Here is a 10,188-nt window from a genome sequence, read left to right on the forward strand (position 1 = left end):
ATTTCGCTTTGAACAGCTTCTCTCCAATGCAGCCCGTCTGGGCCAGCAAAGGCTACTTTTATCGATGTTGGTTCTTCATCCAACATGAGAGCAATATAGTCAAGACCAAATGTTTTTGGCGTTCTGACTCTATTACCACGTCTTAGTACTGTATCTTTTGGATCGGGCCTTGCACGCTTGCGCGATTCAGGTTCCTCATCCGCTGATTTAGAACTAGTGGCTTCTTCTTCCACTGGTTTAGAACTAGTGGCTTCTTCAATTCTTATCTCAGAATTGGTTGAGACTTTTTCCTTGTCTTTGCAAGGAAATGTATTTTCGAGAAATATAGCATTCCTCGACTCAATTGTTGTTCCTACTGTGATAGTCGATATTTCAGACTTGTGAACAACAAATCGATATGCACTACTGTTAAGTGCATATCCAATGAAGATGCAATCAACCGTTTTAGGTCGGATTGTAACTTCTTTGGGTGGAGGAACCATCACCTTTGCCAAACACCCCCACACTTTGAGGTATTTGTAGGATGGCTTCCTTCCCTTCCACAACTCATAAGGAGTAACATCTTTTCCTTTGAGAGGGATTTTATTCAAGATATAGTTGGCTGTCAAAACAGCTTCCCCCCAAATGTTATGTGGTAATCCTGAAGTCAGAAGCAGTGCATTCATCATCTCTTTTATAGTTCGATTTTTGCGTTCTGCAACACCGTTAGATTGTGGTGAATATGGAGCCGTTGTTTGATGAATTATACCACTTGCGTTGCATAACTCCTCAAACGGGGCTATATATTTGCCTCCTCTATCGCTTCGAATCGTTTTGATTTTACAACCAAGTTGATTCTCAACTTCGTTCTTATAATTTTTGAACGCTTCTATTGCTTTATCTTTACTTCTTAAAAGATAAATGTAGCAATACCTTGTGCAATCATCTATGAAAGTGATAAAGTACTTTTTACCACCTCTAGTTTGCACCATCTTTAAATCACATACATCCGTGTGAATTAATTCAAGGGGTTTTGTGCTTCGTTCAACTGAGTGAAACGGCAACTTAGTCATTTTTGCTTCAAGACAAATTTCACATTTATCTTGGGTATCCACTTCATTAGCCTTTAGTAAATCTAAATTCACTAATCTTTTAATGGCTTTTGAATTTACATGTCCCAATCTACAATGCCATAAATTTGAAGACTAAGTCAAATAAGAGGAAGTAGACGCTTTATTATTATTAGCCAAGGGCTTTGCAACACTGCGGGTTGCCACACTAAGCTTGAAAAGCCCATCGGTTACATAACCTTTCCCGAGGGATTTTCCAAACTTATACAAAGCAAACCTATCAGACTCAAATACAAGTTTAAACCCCTTATTAACTAGTATTGATCCTGACACTAGGTTCTTGCGGATGTCCGGGACATGCAGCACATCCTTCAACGTTATTGTGACGCCAGACGTCACCATGAGGATCACATTTCCGATGCCAAGGACTTCGGAGGATGCTTGATTCCCCATGTTGATCTTCCTTCTTTCAACCGCGGTGTAGGAGGCAAACTTGCTCCTATCTTAGCAGACATGAGCAGTAGTGCCGGTGTCGATGTACCAGCCACCCTTGTTATCAACAAGGTTAACCTCTTCAGTGACCACAGCAATGAGGTCATTCTCGTCCCAGTCCTTGAACTCCTTCTCAACGACGTGGGCAGCCGGCTTCTTTTTCTTGCTGCGGCAGTCCTTTGCAAAGTGGCCTGGTTTGCCACATTTGTAGCAGTCGCCTTCAAACTTCTTTGAAGGCTGTTTTCCCTTCCCTTTGTCATTTGGACGGTTTGGGCGAAGGCGTTTGTTGGAGGGACCGCCCCGCTCCAACAGATTGGCTTTGGCTTCAAGTGGGGTGAAGCCCTTAGCCTTTTGGTCGCTTTTGCGCACATCAACCTCAATGCGCAACTTCACGATCAAGTCTTCAAGGGTCATCTGCTTTCGCTTGTGCTTGAGATAGCTCTTGAAGTCCTTCCAACTGGGAGGAAGCTTGTCAATGATCGTGCACCTTAGGAATTTATCGGGCAAGGTCATCCCTTCAGCCACTAGTGCGTGGATGATCATTTGGAGCTCTTGGACTTGCTCCATGACAGGTCGAGAATCGACCATCTTGTAGTCCATAAATTTGGAAGCTACAACTTGTTCAGTCCCTGCAGCATTATCTATGCTATACTTCTTTTCTAGGTTTCCCACATTTGTTTAGATGTGGTTACATTGGAGTATACATTGTAGAGGCTATCATCTAATGCACTTAAAATAAAATTTTTACATAGATAATCCCCCTTTCTCCAAGCTTCATAGTCCGCCATGACTTCGAGCCTAGTCTCTTGGTCGGTTGGCGCGGGTGGCTCGTTTTCCGTGAGGAAGTTGGCGACGCCCAATGTTGTCAAGTAGAACAACATCTTCTGGTACCACCGCTTGAAGTCAGATCCTCCAAACTTCGGTGGCTTCTCGGCAGGTGGCATCATTCTTGGTGCCAAAGGTGCCGCACTTGGTCCATGGAAGAAACCAATTCTGTTGCCCCCGAAGGAGCCAACAACGTGGTTGGGCATAGAGCCCGCCATGGTCATGTTGGGCATAGAGCCCGTCATGTTCATATTGGTCCCGGAGGAGCCAATACCCGTGTTGGTCCCGAAGGAACCAGCACCCGTGTGAGACCCGAAGGCCCCAGCACCTGTGTGAGACCCGAAGGCCCCAGTACTCGATCCATCAAAGGATCCGAAGGAACCACTAAAAGTGGAACCAACTGTTCCACTCGAGGTGGATCCGCCAGTGAGCCCATGGGTGTTAACATACACCCAATGGGTTGTTGATGAAGATGGATAGAACCCAGGGGTTGGCATCATCGACAGAATCGATGAAGTGTTGATAGGTCCAGTGGTCGCCATGGTGGAGGAAATGGCGGCGGTGGTGGTGGCAGCAGCGGTGTTGGATTCAGTCGACATCTCCAGCAAAGGTGTTAAATGTTTCGAAAGTTTTTAGGTTCAGCTTAGAGTCCAAATTCCATCAAAACCAAGTTATATCTCGTCTTGCGATTGTTGGTTTCTGGGGATTACAAGATATAAACAGGGCGTAATACAACCCAAAAGGAAGGAATACAGATGGAGAAACTGAAGCTGAAATTACAACGAAAAGAAACAATAAACCGTGAACAAAGTTTAGCCAAGTCGAGGAGGCCTCTTCCCGCAAGACGAGATACGCCCCGGTATTGCTCTCGGTTTGGCGTGTCGTCCCCAATGGTAAAACGGCTACGTCTCTGGTGAAGCAGCACCGCTATCAGCATAGCTCCGGCGAACTGGATGGAGGAGAGGGCAGAGCTTCGACATAAAGACAATGCAGAGAGAGGGAGAGAGCTTATGAATGCAGAGAATGCTTGTTTTTGTGTAGCTAATGCAGTGGTATGGCTAGCCGATTTATAGGCCAAGCCACCATGCAGGGTCAACCAAGCCATTGAAGGCTCATCATGGCAAATTCGTAACCGTCGTCGGTTACAGGCGTGTGGCAGGAGTGTGCCTTTCGCGTGTGGAGCATGTGGATTTCTTATGTGGCAGCCGTGACTGTGCCTCGCTTGACGATGTGTCAAGCCACTTGGATTGCTGACTCGACGGTGGTCTAAAAAGATTAGTTTGGGCCAAGCACCAAGCCCAAAGACCACCCAAAGACCAAGATCCAAGATCGGGCCCGCGACCACGGGCTCGGGCTCGGGCGGGCAGGCGGTGGCGCGCACGTGTGCGCTCTTTCACCCATCTTGGTCCACTATAATTATTAAGTAACATAAAGTCACTTAATTTAAACACATTAAAATATGTGTTACTTCTCCTATGTGGGATAATTAACACTAGTTAATTACTCCCTAAGCTCAAACTCCAAGCTTTAATTAAAAGCTAATTATGCCCAACTTTAATCCACTATTTCTCACTCACCGGAAATCGGATTTGAGAAAGTGAATATATAACATTTATCTACGTAAAATGTAGATCGACGCTATATCATTTAATTTCACAAAATTAAATGTCTCGTCATATTTATTATTTGGTCAATGGATTTATTATTTGGTCAAAATCCATTGACCGGACATATTTAATCCATGACTTTTACAGAAGCCAAGTTGAGTAGTGGCGATGAGTGAATATGTGGAGACCGGGAGATGTTGGAGTCCGATTGCGTACATAATGCTACAACCGGCTTCGAACAAACCTAGCAACATGTATATTGTGGTCATGGTAGTCTTGTTGGGTGATTCCTCATAGATTGTATAGGTTGATCGAGATGAAAAATAGATGTAGAATGGGATAAGAATTGGGAAACCAACAAATTCAAGAAGTGCAACCAAGAATATGTTGTTTCCACCTCCATTGAAGTATAGTCCGTCCACCTAGCAAAGTTGAGCTTGATTCTCCTTCAAGAATTAGTAGTGTGTAAGTTAACAAACGGCCCCACGAATGCACGTTTCTTCGTTGATGGATCATAAGGAGTCTCGACTTGCTCGTCAACTGTGAGAACGAGATTGCAAGGAAACATCAACATTGATTATATTTTTTCATGTGTATTTTGTGCAAATAAAAATATACATTGATTATTGAATTACACTTTCCATGTTTTTTTTTCCTCATTTAACATGTAAATAGCATTGAATTCCCATCATTTTCACAAAATTGCTGGTACTGAACCATCGCCTCATCCCCAAGATAAGAGCTATGAGGTCCCTACTTTTCCTTTTCTACAAGTTGAGTCGAGCCAAGCCGAGCTGAGCCTTCTACTATGCCTTCTTAGCTTGTTTATGTAGAAATCTGCACCAAACTAGTAACTATGACAGATAAATATGACAGCAAAAGATGTTAGATGTCTAAAAAGGAAAATGGTATTCAACAGCCCAATCGTTGTCTTTGCGGAAAACAGAAACGAAGATAAAACCTTCTAGCACAAACCATGACATACTAGGGTGGTGCTTTTCCAATCTCAACTAGGAATATAAACGGAGTAGGTGTATTTTGCTAATCAGTAGCTTAATTAGATAAGGAACTTACTCAGACTAACGAGAAATCTGAACCAGGATGAACGAAATGGAATACAAACACATGGAGATGACAGCCGCTGTAAAAAAGTTGTACAGCAGTTTCTTATCATCTCTTGTGGGAATAAAAGCTGACTTGAGCGTATTGGTGAGCTCAAAAAGCCGACAAGATATCTGCAGCAGCAATTGAATCACATATTAAAAATTTTCCAACAAGAAAGGAATATTCGAAATTTTCAGCATATAGATTCAGCACATAACCAACCAAGATATAAATGGCAGTTGTCAGCATGAAGTTGAGCATGGGATAATCTGGAATGAAGGATAGCAGCCATTTAGGCTGTCCATTGGGCGTATTAGATCTGTAATACAAAATCAAGAAAAACCTGTGAGCCCTACTAGAATAAAGGATAGCACATATTAAAGCAGGATTTTCTTGTTAAGATGTTCATGTGCATTTGAAGGTCAGCATTCAAGTATCATCATATGCAAGAATTTAAGTTGTTAAAACACTAAAATAAGCACATACCTAAGCCAGATGTGGAACTGGGAAATATAGGTCTCCAAAGTTATTTTCCCGAGCCACCTGGAAAGAAAGCAAAGCAGCACATATAATTGAGCAAAAGTAACGTGATATGCCAATATCTGTTGAGTGTTGAGATCTAAAGAAAATCATTATATGACTTACGCAAAAAGTGTCAAGGAAAAGTTCCGAAGGTGCTGGCTGAAATTTCGCAAACAAATGTAGACACTGTAAAGAAACTGCCATTGAGAAAATCCATAACACACTATATAAGGAAAACTGCCATTGAGACAATGTGTAAGGACACACCTTATGGGAATCCATGATGTGTAAGGATGCAACTTGTTGTATGCAATTTTGTCTAGCTTGTAAATGTTTTCGTACCAAAGGTAGCCAACCTATAACTCAATGATTGCTGTTAAGTTCAAAGAAAAACTGAAGAAGGAATAATCAAACATCACACACTATATATAAATAGGTTGAGTGACTCACAATTAAGGTAACAGTAACAATGGACGTCTTGATGGCACGTCTTCTCTTGGCCTCAGATTCCTCCAATTTCTCCATCAACTTTTCAACCTGCAATGACAAAATGGTCTAAGTTCCTAATTCATGCTAAGAAACATCAGCGAAATTGAAAGCTTAGAACATTACATTTGGGTGAAAATAGGCATAAATCATTCCGATGATCCAAATATAACGATCAAGACCAGACCTAAAATGCCACTCATGAAGTCGAGGAAGTTCTAGTTTTGCAGGATCACTATACCCTGTCAGTAACATTAACAATCAAGGTATCAATTCTCTGGCACAAATAACATATACAGCTAACTGAAATTGAATTGGCCTAACTGAAGATATGAATATCACTGGAAAAGACAGAATGAGACTGGTTAAAGTAACAAGGAAAAATAAATGGATCACGAACCTAAAAGGAAAGTGAAAGGACTCCATATAACTTCAAAAACACCAGGAACTTCCCATACAAAGATAACTATGAGAAAGCACACCAAGAACTTCAAAGCCATGACTGATCTTATATCATTATACTTGTGACCAATGCCAAGAGCCCCGTACACCATTAGAGTGAAAAGGGTATGCATTGGGCAGATGTAGTACAGCATATAGTCGTTATTAAGAACAATACAACAAAATGACACAAAAAAGTTGAGCCTCCACATCATCTGCATTAAGATAAGAACCCAGTCAAGTTAGACCAATTGTTAGGAAACCAAAAAAAGAACAATGACAGATAGTAACATCACCTGAGCAAATCGAGCAACACTAAAATCTTTGCGAATATAATAATAGGAGAAGTTTCCGAAGCCAGTCATCCAAACATATGCAGCAATAAACATACGAATTGCATTGTATATCTCTGCTGCGGCAAAGTAATGATACATCAAAAAGAGCACCTATAAACAACATAGTACATATTCAGATACTTCGCCAGCAGAAAGAGATGGTCATCTGATAAGTGTAAGAAACATCAATATCCACTGTGAGGAAGCCAGACCTACGAGTCGTGGGGCGGCAACAAGCCTATTTATTATTTCTTCAAACGTATTCGTGGGTTTAACATCAAATTAAACAAAAATGAATACTTGCCTGCATCCATCCTTTCCATTCCTCAGTCTGATGGCGATTAAGGTATAGAATTGCTTTTCCAGAAAATGCAGATTTATCGTGGTGCTTCTTAAGAGAAGTCATTGCTGAAGTTATGATGAGAAGTATATACAGAAAAATAAACAGATCGCGGTTGTAGTTCTGTCCAACAATGGAAAAATGAGAAATTTAGTTAAGACATATTCTCGTTGTAACACAGCATACAGAAATGGTATTATTATACAGTTATAGCTTTTCTTTACATTGTATCAGGAGTATGAATGAGATATTTGTTAAGTTTACTGTTTTATCGTTATAAAAGTGTTCTCAAACTTAAACTTTGATCGGATAGGTATAACTGCGATCAGATTTTTTATTAATAGCAACAAGAATAACAAAGAATGATATGGCACCTTGGTAGAATCTGAAAATATATCTGTCCGGTCACATACATAGAAGTAGAACAGGATTCCCCCAAACTCAGCCCTGCGCGAGTTATTTTCCAGTAATAAATGAAACAACACAGCATAATGGAACATTAAAACATCATACGAAACTCACATTGCCCTTAAAAGTAGTCGATTTTCAAGTAAAAACGCGTCGTCCATGGTTAAAAACCTGTAAATCACACACAGCTGGTAAGACGAATACATCAATTTAATTATGAAAAAATTCAAATAAAACAGAGCTAATTATATTTATTCATGTACTCACAAGAAAGACCAACCTAATTATGTTAGTCTTTATAGATGAACTGGATGATTTTGTAGAGGCCGATTTAGCAAGACCTCCTTCCAATAAAACTGCTCGTTCATCTTCTTTGATAGCTTCACTTTCCAGTTCAGTCAGGTTATTATCTGAATGACTTTTGGAAGAAAAGAAAGTCGTACATCATAGGAGATGAATAACAGAAGAATTTATGATAATCATATCGGTTTGGTCCAAAGTGTCTAGACAGGAGAAGTATTAGGAGCTTACACTTTAGAAAGGGAGGATGATTTCCTATACTCCAACCACTCAGAATATATCCATGTGATAATAACTGGAATTACACCAAGCAGAAACGACACCTAGAAAATCATAAGTAGAGATTTATAAAGAAAACAGTTTAAGGATGTGACAATCCTCAAATATTGCTACACAGGCAAGAAGAGACAAAAAGTCACCACACATCCATGGTAGTATATCAAAAATCACTTTATTTTATATTCAAAGACAAGAGTTCCCCTGCATGAATTATTGCTACCTTTTCGTGTAGTCATTTGTAAAGATTAATTCAAAAGCTATCTTCTAATGAAGATAATGGAGATCCACACAATTATATTATCTGACGATAAAGCCAAACTAGTGGAATGCTAGATGAAAGAATTTTGTCCCCTCATCCTAATTATCTTATTAAATCCTCACAAAGAACCTGATCATAGAACATCTGAAATTTTCCATTTCCACTTGAAGCCAAAAATGAGTTAAATTGTCCAGAAAGGCCATACAAGCACTATCACAAACATATAGAGCAATATTTTCTAATAGAAACTGCATTTTCACACACATCACATGAAACGAACCATTAACTCAAACTATAGCTTCAGATTCCAAAACTCGAAGCAGAGAAAACTAAGTAGATTTTCATTGAAGCAGCACATTCAACATACTAGAATTCCTAAAACCTAGACTCGAGTTAAAGAAGCAATTAAACCCAAGCGATCAGGAAATAACTAACTCAACAACTAAAAACCATGTCACCAATACAGCTGGTCCACTGAAAATCTTCAAGTTTAGTCAGAAAAACTTGTCTCAATGTCCAAATCCAAAATGAGGCAAATGTTCAACTCCCAATCAAGTCAAATCGAAGCAGAAATGAAGTGATTATATCGAAATCGGACCTGTCCAGGAGTCACAGGGCCAGGATCCACCGCCATTTGAGGAATCGGTGAATCAAACAACAAGGCACCAAATCACAGCAATCGCATCGATCAAGTGAATGCACGGAGCTGAATCAGTGGAGAGCGAGTGAAAGGAGAAATGCAGAGCCCTAGAAAGTAGAAAATTGGGAGATTGAATGCAGAGATCTGAAACACACAATGTAGGAAAACAAAAGCAGGAGTGAGTGAGTGAGTGGGTAGAAATCGAATTGACGTCTTCGTTTGCTTGAAGAATTGATAATGGCGATTTGTTCGGTGGAGATGCATCTCTCAATCCAACCAACCGTTAATGGGGTAGTTGCTTCTTGATTATGCATTTTTTTCTATTTTTTTTTTCAATTCAAATTTTTAAGAAATCGTTTGATTTTATAAAAGAGATAAAAAAAAAGTTGGGAGTAATACGAGAATTATTTTTCATTAGTAGTAAAAGTGATAAATGACATTTAATAGGATGAAAAGAAGAAAAAAAATAGAACATTTAGGAAAGGAAGGACAGAGCTAGTATTTTTTTTTAATTAGGAGATGGATATTCTAAAATTGATATATTCTGTATTTCGGGAAATTTTCTTAATAGCTGCCAGTGTGACATATGCTATCTTTTCTAGTAAATACTAATTTGAAAATGATTACTATTTTTGGGTTGATAATGTGTAAGCTTGGTAATTATTCGAATTTATAATACATTCGAAATGTGGACGTGCGTTAATCGTGCATGAGGTGATGATATCTTTTTAACATATTCATCGGTGTAATTATTTCATAAATAAGCTGCTTCGTTTTGTTTTTTTGCGAAAACAAATTTGAATCCAATTAAATGATCGTTATTTTTATGATTGAAATACATGTTGGATACTCAATGCATTAATCTAAGCTCTCATGCCTTAGACACATATTAATTGCCATTAATAATCTCTTAGTAACTCTCCTTTTGAAGTTAATCATCATTTAATGATTCATTATTTTGTTCATAATAAGTGTAAATTAAGCAACAGAGATGCACTTCAAAAATAACTCATTTTAAGTTCACAACTTCCTACCAATATAGGTCATCCGATTTCAGTTACTGACGCACACGATTATGCCACGTCATATGCTGACAATTTG

At 39.3% G+C, this 10,188-nt stretch overlaps 1 protein-coding gene across 3 annotated transcripts; it reads right to left on the reverse strand.

The window, feature by feature from the left end:
• Positions 1-4,527: 4,527 nt before the first annotated feature.
• LOC121786073 (protein REDUCED WALL ACETYLATION 3-like) lies at positions 4,528-9,399 on the reverse strand. 3 transcript variants are annotated; one of them, XM_042184595.1, is made up of 16 exons: positions 9,046-9,399; positions 8,141-8,232; positions 7,890-8,027; positions 7,724-7,780; positions 7,576-7,648; positions 7,166-7,324; positions 6,823-6,972; positions 6,486-6,741; positions 6,212-6,327; positions 6,050-6,136; positions 5,867-5,955; positions 5,723-5,758; positions 5,564-5,620; positions 5,300-5,396; positions 5,048-5,208; positions 4,528-4,820 (listed from the first exon to the last, which is right to left on the reverse strand). In XM_042184595.1, exons 1-15 carry the CDS (start codon positions 9,079-9,081, stop codon positions 5,053-5,055), a joined length of 1,599 nt encoding a protein of 532 aa, XP_042040529.1. In that variant the 5' UTR covers positions 9,082-9,399; the 3' UTR covers positions 4,528-4,820; positions 5,048-5,052. The 3 variants fall into 3 exon arrangements, with proteins under 3 accessions (XP_042040529.1, XP_042040530.1, XP_042040528.1); XM_042184596.1 differs by having other exon boundaries at positions 5,723-5,785; positions 7,890-7,994; positions 9,046-9,398; XM_042184594.1 differs by having other exon boundaries at positions 5,723-5,785; positions 9,046-9,397.
• Positions 9,400-10,188: the final 789 nt, after the last annotated feature.

The sequence above is a fragment of the Salvia splendens genome, chromosome 22 (genome assembly GCF_004379255.2).
Source record: "Salvia splendens isolate huo1 chromosome 22, SspV2, whole genome shotgun sequence".
Taxonomy (NCBI): Eukaryota; Viridiplantae; Streptophyta; class Magnoliopsida; order Lamiales; family Lamiaceae; genus Salvia; species Salvia splendens.